Below are 19,145 nucleotides of genomic sequence, written 5' to 3' on the forward strand. Positions count from 1 at the left end.
TACCATTGATATATGCAGTTGTCTTGTCTCCTATATCTTGCCTCCACATTCCTCCTGCTATTCTCAGAAATGAAAAATGTGTTTGCTCTTTTTCTTTCCACCTCCTTGTTTCTTAAGGCCAGGGCAGAGAGCAGTCACCCTGTAGTGGACACATACCTGGTGTCTCCTTTCACTACTTTATCTACCCCCACAGTTTCACATGATGCATAGTTTCACATGAATTTCCCCCTGCTCTTTTTCTGCTGCATTCCTGCAAACAGAGGCCTCTTTTTTTTTGATCCTGCAAGCCCTATTTGTTATCCACAAGCCCTTGGCAAATCTCAGAAAATTATTTTTCCACAACATCACCTTTTGGCTGGATCTGTCAGGACATGCACTGCTCTAAATGTACCTTTTACCCAGTATATGTGAAGGAAAAGCTTTTTATTATAGTCAGAAGAAGATTAGGTGGTCTAATGCCATACTCATCATTAAACATGATTATAGAGGAAAAGTTGATTAGCACTTGTTGTCAGGGGTTTGCAGAGATTAAGTGTTAGGACAATTCTCTTACCAAGTGAGAGGACACCGCAAGAGTGAGATTAAAGATCTATATGGCAAACATAGTCCAAACAGACTCGAGATATCTTAGTCACAGTGGAAAAACAAATATCACCCCCATAGGTGAAAAAACCCTGAACCATTTAAACTGCTGTGAGCAGCCTGAGTAGCACTTTCATTTCCTCTGCAGATGCAGGGGAAATGCATCTAGGCTGATTTAAGAAATCACTGGACCATTCAACCCTGTCAGCTTTTTTCTTTTTAAGAAGTTAACTTTACTGCCATTGAAATAAAGGTTGTTCAGACTGTAATCAGGACAGGCAGCCTACTTTATGTTATGGGAAATTAGGAAAACACACAACCTTCTAGTCGATAAACTCAGTGAAAATCTTCGGTATTACACAACGATATGCCGGATAACTGCTTAGTGCTCTGTGCATCCGCTCCTGAAAGTGAGAGAGTCTAGGTCTTGGCCAGGACTGCAAGGTTAGATACATTTGCATGTTTAAAACTCTGAAATGCAGGTGCAAGTATCTCGTTACAATACACAAAATCTGTTTGTCTGCAAACTCATCCTACATGATCTGGAACTTAGCAACCAAATTTGGTGCACAGGTACATCTTAGGCCCTTGAAGAGTCTTATCATCACATTGCCAAGTAATCAACTACCAAATAAACTAAAATGACCCATTTTTAGCAGTTATGCACTTGTGCAATCTTATACAAGCATCATATTTTAATTTTGGGACATTAACATTTAATTTATATTCACAAAGTATCCATATATAATGATACATATACATTATGGCCTAACAACCCACTAAGATGACCTTTATATGGGGTTAATAAAGTAGGACATTGGCGTGGGCGTACACTTGTGCGGTATAAATCAAGAGACCTAACAGGTAGGTTTTAGACATAACTTGTCATTAAAAGCTTTTCCTGTGACGCTAGTGTTTCTAAGACACTGATTACTGTCACACATCATATTTTACCAATTTTTGTAATTTTTCCCCCCCACATAGTACAAAAACCATTAAGAGCTGTTTAGCAGTGGAGTCTGACCCAGCTACACTTGGAGAGGTAGGGCAGAGCGATTCAGGCACCTGTTGTATAACAACCTGATAAATTGCTTCCAGTTCTCGCCCAAGGGAAACATTTAAACTTGACATTAAACATTAAGATAAAAGTCTAAGTAAGAAACATAAGGCAATCATTTGAGAACATCTGTAAAACTGCGACACTGGTTCACCTTAAAGCCCTTTTTAACTCCTAGATTCAAACCAAGGCGTGCCTTCAGAGTGTTTTGCGTCACCAAAACTAGCACTTGTGCAGGTCCTGGAACTAACAGGTGAGACGAAAGAGCGTTCAGTTTAACTGAACTTGAAATAAATGCAGAATGAAAGGTGCTGCAAAAAAATAAGAGCAACTGAGCCATGCTCTCTGACCCAAGAGTTTGATACAGAAACAGCATTTCAGAGGAAAACAAATCAGTTCAGGCCATCATATGTTATTCTGTCCTTACACACCGAGTAATGCACCAACAGCCTGCTGTTTGCAGAGCGTTGAACTGTAGGATTTCTGCATATTTTCTGCTTGGACACTTTGACATGTGTTGCTTATACAGGGAGTGCAGAATTATTAGGCAAGTTGTATTTTTGAGGAATAATTTTATTATTGAACAACAACCATGTTCTCAATGAACCCAAAAAACTCATTAATATCAAAGCTGAATGTTTTTGGAAGTAGTTTTTAGTTTGTTTTTAGTTTTAGCTATTTTAGGGGGATATCTGTGTGTGCAGGTGACTATTACTGTGCATAATTATTAGGCAACTTAACAAAAAACAAATATATACCCATTTCAATTATTTATTTTTACCAGTGAAACCAATATAACATCTCCACATTCACAAATATACATTTCTGACATTCAAAAACAAAACAAAAACAAATCAGCGACCAATATAGCCACCTTTCTTTGCAAGGACACTCAAAAGCCTGCCATCCATGGATTCTGTCAGTGTTTTGATCTGTTCACCATCAACATTGCGTGCAGCAGCAACCACAGCCTCCCAGACACTGTTCAGAGAGGTGTACTGTTTTCCCTCCTTGTAAATCTCACATTTGATGATGGACCACAGGTTCTCAATGGGGTTCAGATCAGGTGAACAAGGTGGCCATGTCATTAGTTTTTCTTCTTTTATACCCTTTCTTGCCAGCCACGCTGTGGAGTACTTGGACGCGTGTGATGGAGCATTGTCCTGCATGAAAATCATGTTTTTCTTGAAGGATGCAGACTTCTTCCTGTACCACTGCTTGAAGAAGGTGTCTTCCAGAAACTGGCAGTAGGACTGGGAGTTGAGCTTGACTCCATCCTCAACCCGAAAAGGCCCCACAAGCTCATCTTTGATGATACCAGCCCAAACCAGTACTCCACCTCCACCTTGCTGGCGTCTGAGTTGGACTGGAGCTCTCTGCCCTTTACCAATCCAGCCACGGGCCCATCCATCTGGCCCATCAAGACTCACTCTCATTTCATCAGTCCATAAAACCTTAGCAAAATCAGTCTTGAGATATTTCTTGGCCCAGTCTTGACGTTTCAACTTGTGTGTCTTGTTCAGTGGTGGTCGTCTTTCAGATTGACTTTAGATGCACCATAACATCATCCAATCTTGTGGGAGTCAGTTTGGCTATTTCCACAAATTTAGAGTAGTAGTCCACCAGAAGTACATAGTTGCTGTTGTTAAACATAAAAAGGTCTGCACCAACCTTTTGCCATGGTCTCTCAGGGAGTTCGCTTGGCATTAAAGGTTCCACTGGGTTGGTACGCTCTTTGATGCATATGGTGCAGTTTTTCACAAGTTCATTAGTAGATTGTCGTGTACCATTAAAGTGTCTCTGTGTGGCCAATATGCTTTAACCTCTTAGGACCTGGCTTAGGTCAAAATACTCAATTTTGCTCTACAAGGGCCTGATATCCACTGACAAGGACATTATACTGCTACTGTTCTATCAAAATTTTAAACAAATATCCTCATATCTGGCTCTTATTTTTCTTAGAAACAAAAATCAGGTAATTGTTTGTTTTTACATTCATCGGGTGCCAATCAGCCCAAATATCAAAGAGAAATTAAAAATGCATGCTGTGGAAGAGCTCAGGTCTTAGGAGGTTAATTGGGCCTGTGAGATGGCTGTATTCTGGCCAGCTGCTGTGACAAAAGGCCATGACTTCAGAGCATATGCTGTCGGTTTTAATCTGTTCCTTTAACTGTGTGATGTATGTCGAGCTAGCAGGTATGCTTTTCACTATTTCATCCACATATATATTTGTGTCATTCAGTAGTTCAGCTGTAGCCTTAGAATCGGGGTCTTGGTTAACAGGTGCACGTGACAGTGCGTCTGCTGTGAGGAGTGCTTTGCCTGGAGTGTGTGAGATGGTGTATGAAAATGATTTTATAACATTAGAGTTAACGCCCCTTCTTGCGTTAATTACAGATCAAATACATCGATTACAGTAAATGGTACATCTTAGAGGGCTAAAAACAGACACAGAAGTTCCTCTTTCTATAACACCTTCCATACATGGCAATAAGTTGCAAGCCTAGATGGTCCCTGAGGGCTTGTCCTTTTGCAATATCAATGCTGTAGGGTATAATATTAATGCAATGTTAATAATGCAGGTTATATTGTAGCAGTAAAATAATTTCTGTATCTCCACACTGGTGTAACCGCTGGATTCTGGGTGCGAGCTCGGTTAGAGCTTGTTGTCCTAGCAGACTGATGAGTGGCTTGTGATCATTCTCCAAGGAGAAGTGTCTCCCGATGAGAAAATCTTTGAATCTTTCACATCCCCACGTTAGTCCAAGCGCCTCCTTCTCCACCTGTGCATACCTCTGCTCCGTTTCTGTTAAAGAACGAGATGTGTATGCCACAGGTCTCCATTGCTCTCCCTCTTTTTGACATAGGACTGCTCCAGTCCATAGGATGAAGCATCTGCAGACAGTTTTAACTCTTTGTTTGGGTCATAGAGTGCGAGAATGGGTGTTGACATCAGTTCGCCTTTCAGCTGAATGAATGCTTTTTGCTGTGCGAAGCTCCAAAACCCACTGATTTTTCTTCGAGAGCAGGTCTCGTAGGGGCTTATTTTTTTCAGCCAGTCCTGGGATGAATTTACTTAACCATCCCGCTAAACATGCACACTTCACTGATATTTGATGGCTCTTTCATAGCTAAGACCACTCTAATTTTGTCTGGGTCTTGCTGTACTCCCTCCGCAGACAAAATGTGTCCAAGGAACTTTACTTCCGGTTTGCTCAGGTCACATTTCTCCAAGTTTAGTATGACACCGGCCTCTTGCAGTTTATTGAGCACTGTGTGCAGCCTGGCGTTATGCTCCTGCTGATCCTGTCCCCAACTGAGGACGTCATCCATGTGACAAACCACTCCTGGCAGCCCATTAAGGATCACTGACATTCTACGCTGAAAATGTTCTGGGGCTGAGGCTATTCAGAAGGGAAATCTGTTAAAGTGGTAGCGGGCAAAGGGGGTAATGAATGTTGTGTAGTGTGCTGACTCTGGTGACAATGGAACCTGCCAGAAGCCTCTTTTTACATCCAACTTACTGAAGACTTTTGCTCCCGCCAGGGATCCAAGTGTCTGTTCAACCGAAGGCAGGATGTACCTTTCTCTGCACACTGCTTCATTGAGGTGAGTGAGGTCAACACAAATATGCAGAGTAATTTTTTGTTGGCACTGGGACCATACCTGCACACCATTCTGTTGGTTCTTCAACTCTGCTGATTGCTCCCATGGACTCCATCCTTTCCAGTTCCCATTTCACCTTTCCTAACAAAGGGATGGGGACCCGTCTTGGTGTGGCCAGGGAAAAAGGCACAGTATTGGGTTTCAACTTAATAGTATAAAGTTGTTGCATTAAACCTAATCCTTGACACAGCTTTGGGTAGTTCTCATTCAACACATTCATGTCAACACTGTCTGCTCTACACACAAGGTTCAGCTTGACACGTGCTGGCCTGCTTAACAGCGCTATCTGACACAATGTTGTGTTTCTTAGGCAAGCATTCAAGCGACACCTTGTAAAGCCACTCAAACTCGAACTTTATTATTTACTTCCTGTCGCAGAACCCCCTTTCACAATAAAACAGGTTATACGCAAACAGATTGCACCACATCGGGCTGTGGGCTGGAAAGCTACAGCTGGCTGTGTGTGTGAAAAGTGGTCAATAAAGACATGCTGAAGAGCATGTTCATGTAAACATCGTCGGGTCTGCCGTGATATGTTTACAATGGGACTTCTGCTCCTGAACCTCTGCACACAGCATATGCAAATCAAGGCTGTACGAAGTCACTTTACACAGGACTGTAAGCTGTCGTCTGTGAGGCGTGAGCGGTGTTTGTTTGTAACATAGTTCATAGTGGAGAATAGCTGCTCACATATGTGGATCCGAAGATCGACGGAATTAGGCATGCTGGTAGGCCACTCTCGTCAGAAGTAAATCTGCCTAGGCATCATTAAATGTTGTACTGTCTTCAGTGTCATGACTGTGTGCAGGCAGGCAGGGAAATGGACCCAAAATGCAGGACTCACGGAGGTGAGGGTGAACTCAAAATAAACAGCTTTATTGCCAGTTTTTTGCCAGATTGTACAGGACACTAACTAAACTGGGAAAAACATAAACTAACGGACAGGCAAACAGGTTAACGGAACACACAGCGAAGCTTGATGGTACGACGAGACAACAAGCAGGGAAAGACGCTCACACTAAATACAAGAGGTGAACAGGACTAAGAGGAAACAGCTGGGAGACACGGCTGGCGCTGATTACACTGACGAGACAGGGAGAGCACAAACGCAACACACTGACAAAAGACACAGATCAAAATAAAATAGGAAATGCACAGACTGGACTCACATGGGCAGACACAAAACAGAGGGAGTGCAACACCAAACCTCTAAGAACAAAAAGGTGTAAACCCCAAGCACATAATCACCATAAACAACAACAAAGGATCATAATGACAACAACAGAATAATAATAATAAAAATAAACACAAAACGCTGGGTCAAATGACCCAGGACCGTGACATTCAGATATTTTTCTTCTCTTACATTTCTCCATACTTGGCCTACCTGGACTGAAAGTAAATGCAAATATAATTTTATTTTTATATTTCAAGATCACAATCTTCTAATCTTCTTGTGTTAGTTCTAAAAAAGAACTAACACAAACTAGAAAAAGTTGCATTTCCTGTGAAAATGCAGTGTGAATACCTTGTAGTGGAATCTGCTGAAAACAGCAGAAGAAGTAAAACTATGTGCTGAAAGGAGGTGAAGAACCTAAAAATTCTGCCGAAAACAGGTGAAGAAGCAGAAATTTTTGCTGTCAACAGGTGAAGAAGCAGAAATTTTTTCTGTCAACAGGTGAAAAACTGAAAATTGTGTTGAAAAGGGGTAAAGAAGCTGAAATTTGTACTAAAAAGAGGTGAAAAAGTTTAACCTTCTGCTGAAAAAAGCTGAAGTAGAACTTTCTGCTGAAAAGAGGTGAAGAAGCTGAATGTACAAACTGCTCCACTGTTAAAACCTAAAAATCCTTGTGTAACAGCTGCCCTGTTTGAGGTGATGAACCGTAGAAGAACACCAAAGCAAACATTAACAGCCACCAGATCCCGAGCCGTCCATGTTTGCACCCCTCTGCCACATGCTTAATATGAGCTTGTGTGTGTTTTTTCTTTTTTCCAGCACACTGCACCATTCAGACATTGATCTAACATGCTGACATAAACTCATAAATAGACAGACATTTTAATTTGGGTCGCTACACGTTCCATACAGAGAAGTCTCTCGCTGTGTGCGCACTGCTGAGAAAAAGAAAGCTCAGTCCAGTTCATTTCTTCTCTGTTCATTAATATTTTGCTCAGATTACCATAGATATAATTCAGAGATTATTCTGTCAACAGATTCGACAATGATGAATGATTGATCAATGATAGTTCTGATTATAAATTGTCACCATAAGAATACAAAATAAAATATCTCTTGTCCACAATGTCAAAGGTCACTATAGCGTGGGATTGATGACAACTTACTCTTCATTTTGTTTATGTGGAGATTCACACACACACACACACACACACACACACACACACACACACACACACACACACACACACACACAAACACACACACACAAACACACACACACACACAAACAATGTAAAGGGAAGTAGAGGGACAGGAGAGATAAACAAGAAAGCTAGGCCTTGACTATGGTGGAAGGTAGAGATTATATGATACAAACTGATAAGCACGCATGTAGGAGTTAGATAAAGTATTACATCGAGCACCGTTACTGTATTCTCATGTAGAGTAGAATAATAGGCACATAAGGATGCGTGCTTAAGAGTAGACGTGACAGGATGGGAGTTTGTCTGTGAGGTTAGAAGGAGGGGGTACATCGCAGTTTCTGCATAACAACAAAGATAGGGAGCATGTGGTTTCAGATCAGGGTGTTATGACATTTGCAGCAGGCATAGGAGGTTGTTTTTTGTAAGATTGTTATTGTTTTATGTTTATGCCAAAAAGTTGATTCTGTTCTGTTGTAGCATTTTCATTGGGAGAAACATTTCGTCACTCATCCAAATGACTTCTTCAGTCGCAGTTGACTGCAGGTTTCCCCAATCTTATAAACAGTACATCTGCATTCTTACTGAAATTAGCACCACTGAGTGAACAATGGGCCATTCCGCCATTCAGGAGGAAACGTGATTGACGTGTTTTGGGAAGAGTGAGGTCTTTAAGACTCAGCCAGAAAGTATATAAAGTAGTAGCTGAGGAACGAATCCTCAGATCTGCACAAGTCTCTGTACTGTGTTTGATCTCCCAATGCGCATTGGTAATAAAGGGATTTTGTATTGCAGTAAGGTGTGCCAGAATTAAAAGGATCGGGAGCAATCGAGAGAGGATCGCGACACTGCAAAAATACCTCCACAGCTTTCCAACCTTTTCATATTCTACCTTTTTTTAATGAACGGATATTTTCCTCGTTTATGTCACCTGCATAAAACAACACTGTGTTGGGTTTCACAGTACGTCACCTTCTTCGTTTCATTACAGGAGCGACACATTATTTGAAATGCTTTATTTTCCTTGAGTACTAATAAATTCTCCGACAAAAAGCGGTAGAACGACAACAACACTCTCTCTCCATGCCCGCGTTTTACACACAACTTCCTGCCGGTACGAACTGAGCGTCAGAGGAGGGAGGAGTCAGACCGCTGCTGCTTTAAAAAGCAATCTCCCGCCAGCCGAGCCCAGGTTAGAGCGAAACACTTTGCTCCGTGTGCTGGATTGGAGCTGCCTGCCGATGCCTTAGATGACGACTTTTTTTCCCTGTTTGTGTGGGTTTTTTTTTTTTAAACATTTCCTGTCTGGAGAGAAGAGTTTTTAGTTGGTTTACAGCACCAGTAAACTGAACATGGAGTGCAGCTTTAAATGCCAGGTGGGTGCGTTGATTGTTGTATCAATATCAGGGTATCGCGGCGATAACGAGCGTCGTGACCAGGCTTCTCTCGTGGCTGTCCTAGGTTTCTGGTAGTGATGAGGGAATTCCGGCTCTTTTTTGAGAACCGGCCTAAATGGCTCGATTCACTAAAAAGAGCCAGCTCTTTCGGCTCCGGAGCGGCTCTTCAGGTTGTTTTGTTGCTTTAATTAATTTATTATCAACAACAATATAAAATTATGCACAAAATGAATTCGTAATGTAAAAAGATGTTTTAAAAAAAAATAGTTTATTATATAAAAATATATTTTTTTATTATGTAAATAAAAATAAATGAACATCCAGATCTTTTAATTTAGGTAAAGTTTGGCATTTAGAAATACCAAGTGCCTCAGCTTTGAGGAGCTGCTCCGGTTTCTTCTATCAGGAAGAAACCAGATCAGATTCTCTCAAAGGGGACTGATGTTGCCACAATGTAAGACCTGGATAAATTGAAGCCTTGTTCTCCTACCACAGGGGTGGGCAATTCCAGGCCCCGAGGGCCGGTGTCCTGCAGGTTTTAGATCTCACCTTGGGTCAACACACCTGACTCAAATGATTAGTTCGTTACCAGGCCTCTGGAGAACTTCAGGACATTTGAGGAGCTAATTTAGCTATTTAAATCAGCTGTGTTGGTTCAAGGACACATCTAAAACCTGCAGGGACACCGGCCCTCGAGACCTGGAGTTGCCCACCCCTGTCCTACCATCTCAGTGGGTCTGCACTTCTCTGGCAAAGGGGCTCATCAGTGTAGTATCTCACTTCCAGTACTACATCTGGTGAGGGATTCCTTCTGGTAGTGTCTCTACTTGCTCAAATAACCTCCAAACAGCAGATGCTTGTTGCTCCTTTTGTTCACCCTCTTCTGGCTCTTCTCAATCTTGGTCCCCTGGCAGTAGAGTTGGTTGGCTGGATCTTTCTGCTGCAGTTATTCTCTTAAGAGCTTCATTCACCGCTCTATTGTCAGTAAAGACCAGCTTCTTGAATCTTGGATCAAGAATAGTGTTTTCAGAGAAAACAGTGTTATATTCCATTCTGTGGAACTTTCTGTCCATGGATGCACAGAGAGCATCCACCAACTCTTTCACTTTTCCTGTAGTTACTCTGGTTTGGTGCTCAGCTGTCACTCTCTGCAGACTCTCTGCACAGGGTCTGTCATTTTGGAGGCTGTGACATGGCTGAAAAAGAGTAAATAACAAGTTTCAAAATTATGCCCCCCCCCCCCCCAAAAAACAAACAAACAAAACAAAAACAACAACAACAACAACAACAACAAAAACAACAACAACAAAAAAGAAAACAAAACTTTTCCTGTAGTTGCTGTTTTTGGGGTTTTTTTTGTTGTTGTTTTTTTTCCAAAGGGAAGAAAAATTCAGCAGTATATTATTTTTTATGATCATGTCTAATCTGCTTTTCATACCAGTAATGCAACAAGAAAAACAACTACTATTATTAATAATAATAAAGCAATAACATTTGCACACTCACCTGTCTGCACTGATCCCCACAGTGACCTGCTAGATGGCTCCAGAACAGTGCATGCCTCCTGTAGTACCTCCCATTCCTCTTGGCTCAGAGGGTCAACCGGTGCATTTTAACTGCCAGGGTAGAGATGACTGTGTTGATCTTGTCTCTTGTTGTCTCCTGCTCACTTTCTCTCTCACCTCCCTGCTCTGTTCCTGTGGTACTGCTGCTGCAAGTGTAACTACTGCCCCTCCTCCTCTGCTCAGCCCCTTCCCCCTCTACTCAGCACAAACACAAGGCTTTTTGCACCCTTCCCCCTTCTGCTCAGCGTAAACACAAGGCTGGCTCACATGCGGCGAGAGAGAGAGAGAAAGAGAGAGAACACCCTCCCCCCTCCCCACTACTTCCAATAAGGAGCCGGCTCCCGTCGTTCACTTCAAAGAGCCGTCCCTAAGAGCCGCTTCGTTCACGACCGACCCATCTCTAGTTCGTGGTACAGATGTGTCTCCACCACGTGTTGCTTTTTTGTAGCAACAGCTGTGAAGGTATAAATAATCCACTTGAATACAAATACTACTTGAATTACAAATGAGTAGCTGACGCAGCTCTGGACACTTGGAGGCTAGATTAAGGCCATGTCCACACTAACACGTTTTTGTTTGAAACCACATCTTTTTCTCTCAGTTTTGGCCTTCTGTCCACACTGAGATGGCGCTTTTGCAACTTTGTACTCTTGTGTTACTCGCAGCAACAACTCCACCTCTCATTTAAAAAACTGTGCTTTTCCTCGACATTATGCCGCAAAGTTTCAAAGCACTGGAAAGTAAATAAACAGCAGATGGAAATGACGCAGAATCATCTTACGTTTCACGCATGCGCAGTGCAGGAACGTAATGGTTTTCAGTCGTTTCAGTGTGGATGAACAACTCTTCGAAACGTTGGAAAACGATAATGTGGACGCGGAGCTTTTTTTTAGACAAAAACGCAGTTTGCAAATTTATCTGGATTAGTGTAGACGTAGCCTAAAGAAGTGTTTTGCACTGAGATTTAAACGTTAGAAGGTAATTTGCTCCGGAGCAGCTTATGTTCTGAGAAAAACACGTATGAAATCACGGCCTGCTGACCAATATCTTATGTGCAGATAGTTGGACTGTCTAAGGCTTTTTTTTTTTTTTTTTTTTTTTTGTAAATGGTGTGAAGTCATTGTCTGTCTTTGATGGCCACCAACAGCAAATATAGATTCAAGGATACTTTTTTTTTTTTTCTTTCATAATTCTATACTTGTGCCCCTTGTAACAGCTTTCCATGTACCTTTGAATTAAATGTTTATATTAACTCTTTAGGCGACTGTCAAACACTAGGGGTGCTACAGCTGCTAGAATAAAAAAAATCGAAGTCTCCGAGGACCACTTTGAACCGCTTACACACACAGGTCATACAAGTACATCTAAAAATACTACATAATGCTTTTCATGTTCCAGACAGTCATGTTCAGTTTTAGGTTTTTTTTCTTTATTTATTTTTATCTGTCATACTTGGCACAGGGTCAACATTGCAATGAAATGTGTTTGACGAGCAGAAGAAAAGTCAATCAGCAAATAGTGAAAAAGTGTCAGGAGTGAGCAGCAGTACAAGATTTCAGAGTGTCAGTTAGTACAGTATTGCACAGAGTAAGGGTTTTTATTTTGGCAGAACAGCTTCCGTACCAAACTGTAATGTTGTTAGTGCAACTATCTTATTTAACCAATCTCATGGACACGACTCAGTGCTGTGCGGCATGCAGGCATGGTCAAGATTACTTGCTGAAGTTCACGCCGAGCATTACAATGGGAGGCTGAAGGAGACTGTCCAGAATGTTACATTGGCTCAAATAGCCAGTTGTTGCAACCCAGGTTTTCAGAAGAGCATCTCTGAATATACAACATGTTGAACCTTGAAGCAGATGGGTAGCAGAAGCAGAAGACCACATCAGGTGCCACTCCTCTCAGTTCACCAAACTTGGACAACAGAAGATTGTAAACTCATTGCCTAGTCTAATGACTCTTGACTATGCTGCAACAGCTCAGCCTGCTGCTGGTGATGTAATGGGGTGTGGACATTTTCTTGGCATACTTTGGACTTATTAGTACCAACTCAGCATGATTTAACCACCACAGCCTACCTGAGTATTGCTGCTGTCCATTCAGGATAACGCACCGTGTCACGAAGCTGAAATCATCTCAAGCTGATTCCTTGAACATGACAATGAGTTCACTGTACTCAAATTGGCTCCACAGAGACTGGACCTCAATCAAACAGAGCTTATTTTCGATGTAGCAGGATTGGAGATTCCCATCCTTGATGTGCAGCCGATAAATCTGCAGTACCTGTGTGACACTATCATGTCAATGTGGACCAAAATCTCTTAGGAATTTTTCCAGTACCTTATTGAATATATGGCATGACAATTTCAGGAAGCTCTGACAATTTCAGGAAGCTCTGTAGGCAAAAGGGCGTTCAGCCTAATACTAGCATGGTCTGGTTCAAAAAGTGACCAGTGAGTGAAAGTGGCTTAATGTCCTCTCCCCCGACCTCCCTCTTCACCACGACAGACCGGTGCAATCCATCTGTCGATTTCCGGCTCCCTTCTCTCATCACTCGCGAACAAGACCCCGAGATACTTGAACTCCTCCATTTGGGGCAGGAACTCATCCCCGACCTGGAGTGGGTACTCCACCCTTTTCCGGCTGAGAACCATGGCCTCAGATTTGGACGTGCTGATCCTCATTCCCGCTGCTTCACACTCGGCTGCGAACCATTCCAGTGCGAGCTGGAGGCCATCACCCGATGAAGCCAACAGAACCACATCATCCGCGAAAAGCAGAGACGAGATTCTGAGGCCACCGAAGTGAAAGCCCTCTGCCACTTGGCTGCGCCTAGAAAATTATGAACAGAATCGGTGACAAAGGGCAGCCCTGGCGGACCCCATCACCCACTGGGAACGAGTCCGACTTATTGACGGCAATGCGAACCAAACTCTTGCAACGGTTGTATAGGGATCGAATGGCCCGTTGCAATGGGCAAGACACCCCTGTAGTTAGAACACACCCTCCGGTCCCCCTTCTTAAAGATGGAGACCACCACCCCGGTCTGCCAGTCCTGGGGTACTGCCCCTGATCTCCATACAACATTGTGGAGGCGTGTCAACCAGGACAGCCCTACAACGTCCAGAGCCTTCATGAACTCGGGGCGGACCTCATCCACACCAGGGGCTCTGCCACCAAGGAGTTGTTTAACTGCCTCAGTGACCTCGCCCCCGGGAATTGGCGGGTCATCCCCAGACTCTGCTTCCTCCTCGGAAGACGTAGCAGTGGGATTAAGGAGGTCCTCGAAGTATTCCACTGCTAGCATGATGGACAAGTTTTTGATGGGGCTCTCACATAAATGCAAAACAGAAGACGAAGCATCGCCAAAAATGCTTCCAAACAACTTCCTTCCGTGCCAAAGACTAGAAAATATGATTAAGCATATCTTGCCTTTGGCTTCACCTGCACAACAGCGGTGCCATGGTAGGTTTCACCGACAGAATTGGTTTCCCCTGCATCGGGATCATGTGCTGGGTAAAAAAAAAAAACAAACAAAAAACAACAACAACAAAACAACTACATGTGAAATAATTAATTTTTTTTTGTTGTTGTGGGTTTTTTTTGTTTTTTTTTTGTTTGTTTGTTTTGCTACTTGTAATTTATTGCAGTTTACTTTTATTTGTTTACAAAAGGTTTGAGGTGCACTGCAATGGAATCTGAGTTTGTGTGTGGCTGGAGGATGTGTTTGTGGTGGTGGGGGGGGAGAAGATTTTATTGTAAACACAAAGGAGGGCAAAAGAAGTTTGGGAACAGCTGCCTTAGATGGGCAGCTCTAGGTTAAGGAATAGGAAATTGTCAGCTGGGAGCTCTAGGGCAGATCAGACAGACTCAGCAACTGACGATTGCCCCGAAGAAAGGCCAAAGGTGGAAACCTTTCAAGGGCCCTTCAGGAAGCATGTTACCCATCATGTGGTTGAGAAGGTGGCAAGGTGCAGCAGTGGAACAGAGGTTCCTTAGGGAAAAACTGTCTGGCAGGAGAGCTGTCGGATCACTAAGTAGATGGGATTCTAATTTAGGAAAAAAACATTTCTGAAAGAACAGGTAAGATATAAGTCATCTCTGAAGGAGCTGGAGATAACTGCAAGAACAGCCTTGAGAACAGGGGAATATCTGCTCACGGATGTGCATCTGTACAGTTGATATCTATATATGTGACCTTCCCCAAGGGATACTTCAGCTAATCAGAGATGGATATTTGCATCCTCCGTCTGTCTCCTTTGAGTGAAGCATTATGATGGTAATGCTATGTTTAAATATTGATTGAAAAAGAAGGGGGACCATAGAAGAGTTTACCATAAAGACAAATAAGTGAAAACCCAACAGTGATCAAAGAAATGCACAAGAAGAGAAGGCCGTATTTGGATTTTTATTTATTTTTTATTTTTTATTTTTCTTACCTTGCGGTTTTAACCCAATACAGGGTTCTTTATTTTTCCCCCTGCTGAAGAGAAGACCTACATCATAAAGTACCAAAGACGGGAACATGTCGACGCAAGTCTGCATAGCACCTTCAGACTACCATGTCCATCAAATTCAGGAGCAGAACGACCTCAGCTAGCACAGAACCAATTTCAGGAAAGTGAACCGGCAGACACTTCGGCTGGCACAGGAAGACCATTTTTCTCTTGTTGACTTTATAGTATTTTTCACCCAGAATAGGCACAAGAGCCAGAAAGAAACTGCCAACTTTGGTCCAGAAGACATAGCAATTGACCTGGATGATGGTCGATTTAAAAGACACATGGTAACTTAACTTGGTAGATTGAATCAGGAACAGGATTGGAGAGAGGGGCCACCAGGCTGGGGTTAGGAGGTGTCCCGATTCTTTGATGTTGGGCTGAGAACAACAGCGCTGTCCCCCCCCCCCTCCAAAAAAAAAGAAAAGCGTCAGACAGCGCTGTAAACAACGGTAGACTGGTGGGTAATAAGCAAGCGAATATTACAGAAAACAGATTTTTGATGGGAAATTGTTCTTGAAGTACACTGAGAGAGAGCTGTGCATGAAGTGTGATTTATTGTTGTTATTATTGTTATATATGTTTTTTTTTATCGTGGTGGAGGCAAAACGGCAAAAGTAAGGGGGAATTCATGACAATGTTTATGTGAAGCATAGTTTGGATCTTCTCTTGCGGCTGGTTCAGTCAGTTTTGGTTGGAGAGTGATGAACTCGCGGCCCATGTTGCGGCCCGCATAATGACGTGAAATATTTTTTAAAATTACTATTTTTAAAAAAAAATAAAAAATAAAAATTAAATGGTATGAAGGCAATAGGCAGAGTGTTACAGGCATGGCCCTAAAGAATGTAGCCTCATGGGCAGTGTAGTCCGTGCTGCAGGGACAATGGACTGCCATACCCGTTATGTGTCTGTGAGCGCGAGGGAGGGAGAAAAAGGAGAGTCAAAAAGTACGAGTTGTCATCGAGCAAAAGCAGGAGAGGGAAGCATGTAAATCTAATAATAACCACTGCAGCCAAAAAGAGTGCCTGACGAGCCCAGCTGTAAGTAAGCTATGACCCAGACAACAAAGTAAAGCTAGTTTTCGGCTACGAGCCCGACACAGAATCCGACGTATTAGCCAGAGGTCCCTTTACTACGGTTCGGAGCCACGGACCTGTTTTATATACGCGCGGAATAGTTTTCTATACGAGATCGCTGCAAAAAGTGCAGCCTTACCTAATGTCCACCCTACTGTTACCAATTTTATATTAAGATTTAAAAATCTAGTTGGTTTTGGTATGGCGAGTAACCTTCAGTTATAGTAATGAATCAAACAGCAATAACGCATTCATGTAGTTGTGAAAAGTATGATAATATACTAAGTAACCCAAAGTTCAGAATATGTTACTCTCATTGAGTAACGTAACTGAATATGTTACGAAATACATTTTGGGGCATGTATTCTGCAATCTGTATTGGAATACATTTTAAAAGTAACCTTCCCAACACTGTTCAGGAGAATACTGTGGCAGCCTCATGTGCCTTATCAGTGGGTATAAATGAAATTGTCTTTGACAAGGTTACAGTCTGCAAGCAGTTAGCTGTAGCCATTTTCCTGAAAAAGAATTACCCTAATTTGGTGTTACACAAGATAATATATTCTAATATAAGCAATTGTGCTTCTAATTGGTCAAAACGGGGGAGAGGCTATGGTTTGGACTTGCCTCACAGGCTCCCCCCCTTTTTTTGGGGGGGGGCAAAGTCATAAATTGCAAAACCTTCAGAGAGGTGCAACTGTCACAGGGATATGCATACCCAGTCTGGGCTTCATCACTGCTTACCATGTTGCAGGCAAAATCACAACAAAGCAGATGAAGTAAGATTTATAGTAATGCTTCTTCCTCAAACACAAATGCCACAACAAATGAGGACATCGAGGCAATGGTATAGCAGGTGTTTGGTTTATGGCTTTTTCTCAGACTTGGGGACCACGGTGTTGTATTTTGTGTAGCCATTTCCGTTGTTGCTGCATTTCAAAAATGGTGTTTTGATTTTCGTAACTCATCATGCGATTGCCACTGACAAGCCAATCGGTGACATGCAGTCTGACATCATTTTCGGGTTGCTTGGAGCCCCAACTGAGTAGGTATTTTAAAAAGAGGGAAAACAAAGTTCCGGGTACTAGGGCTGGGCCATATTATACCATTCACGGGAATACCGGTATAATGTTAGGCAATGATTTAAAAAAAAAATTAAATATTGCGATAGAATATGGGTAAAACGCGCATGCGCAGTGCCTTTGTTTTCGTATGCACATGGCGGAAAAAGTATAGCGGCGACAGAGAATGAGAAGGGCGGAAGCGGATCGTTGAATGAAACTGATGAACCAGAATTGTTTTTTAAAAACATGCAACTTCAGTGATGTGGAACTGGTTTGGTTTTTGTCCGTCAGATAGCCACAAAAGCACTTTATGTGGTGCACGGCGCTCTGTCAAAATTTGTCAAAAAATGTTTTAGTACGACTTTGGTAAGCTACGAAGCCGCACCGCTTAATAGACTGTCAGAGCATTACGGCTCCCGTAGTCAGGAGCCTTGCGGAGTACTGTACTTCAACATAATATTACCGTATTGTAGAGATGGCACGATACCACTTTTTTATGTCCGATACAATATCATAAATTTGGATATCGGCCGATACCGATATGAATCCGATATAGTGTGTTTTTTAATCAATAAAACTGTTTTTTAAATATCTTGCTGCATTTTGTATAAGTTCATACTCAAGTTTTAAAAAAAACAAACACTAAAGCTATTCTGTTATACCTGTATGCAAAAAATACACTGCACCCAAAATATTTCATAGTTCAGCAATACTGATCAATCTAATAAACTTAAACCTACTCCATCCTCCCTATTCTGGTATTTTAAAGAGTAAGGAACCTAACTAATAGGGTTGCAATCGCCCAGCTAAAAATAAAAATAGGGAACCACCCCCACCTCATGATGCTTAATCGATGTAATCAACTTTAATTTGATGCAGTATGGGGAAAATTTTTTTTTTTTTTTTTTTCAAGAATAATTAAATAGATTCAACATCTTTCTTCAACAGAATTGCAGACTGCACAGATGGTATCTTCCCAAAGGAAAAAGTAGTATAGCTTACTAGGGTATATTAGACTTAATAGTTACTATATACAGTAATGGACTTCCATACATTTTACATCAGATTAAAACTTTGGGTGTAAGATTCAGATAATTATTTATTAAAAGCTAGACATTTTAAATGAGAATAAGAAAGAAAAGTATGTCTTTGTGCCCCCTTTTCCCCGTTCATGCCCTATTGGCCCCCCCAGGCTAAACTTTGCTAGATCCGCCCCTGCACAGTTACCAGCCGTCAGCTACGTAGAAAAAGATCCTGGTGTACAAAGTAATATTAAATAAATTCTAACCACAGATTATCAAGCTTAAACGTGCTGCTGTTGTTCAGCCGCTGGTTTCCTCTTTCTGGCGCGAAGTGGGCGATAAACAAACAACAGAGACGGACTCGCGACAGAAAAGCCGATCAGCTGATCATTAATCAGTTTCACGTTTGAAGTAGCAGCAGGAGAGGGAGCGGGAGAGAGAGAGGCAGTCGCTCCATATATCATTTTTTTGTAAAGCATTCCAGCGCTAAGCTTAACATTCAGAGATGAACTTACACACTTGCTTTACTTCTCTCTGGGATAACTTTCTCGGAGATGAAATGCCGGTTTGGTAGCGAGGCTCCAAATACTCAACCAGACCGCCGACAGGTCTCGCACGCCACAGCCGCTCTATCACGTGATGCATACTGCTCCGACGTGCTACGGTTATGAGCTGAGTTATGACATGTCCAAGTTTTGTGAGGTGCTTTTTTTGATATTTAATGGATCGGATTACATTTTTTATTTCTCTCCGATATCTGATCCAGTAATTTAGGTCAGTATCGGACCGATACGTAATATCGGATCGTTCCATCTCTACCGTATTGTACGTGTATAAG

At 42.2% G+C, this 19,145-nt stretch overlaps 1 protein-coding gene across 2 annotated transcripts in view; it reads left to right on the forward strand.

Moving 5' to 3' along the window:
* The first annotated feature begins 8,832 nt into the window (after positions 1–8,832).
* The window catches only part of LOC146362827 (uncharacterized), a 58,685-nt gene continuing 48,372 nt past the window's right edge, over positions 8,833–19,145 (forward strand). For both annotated transcript variants that reach the window (XM_084920178.1, XM_084920179.1), the window contains exon 1: positions 8,833–9,060. In XM_084920178.1, coding sequence (XP_084776304.1) covers positions 9,037–9,060 — 24 coding nt within the window. In that variant the 5' untranslated portion in view covers positions 8,833–9,036. The remainder of the gene's footprint in view (positions 9,061–19,145) is intronic.

The sequence above is a fragment of the Perissodus microlepis genome, chromosome 22 (assembly GCF_051167445.1).
Source record: "Perissodus microlepis isolate ML-2025 ecotype Zambia chromosome 22, ASM5116744v1, whole genome shotgun sequence".
Taxonomy (NCBI): Eukaryota; Metazoa; Chordata; class Actinopteri; order Cichliformes; family Cichlidae; genus Perissodus; species Perissodus microlepis.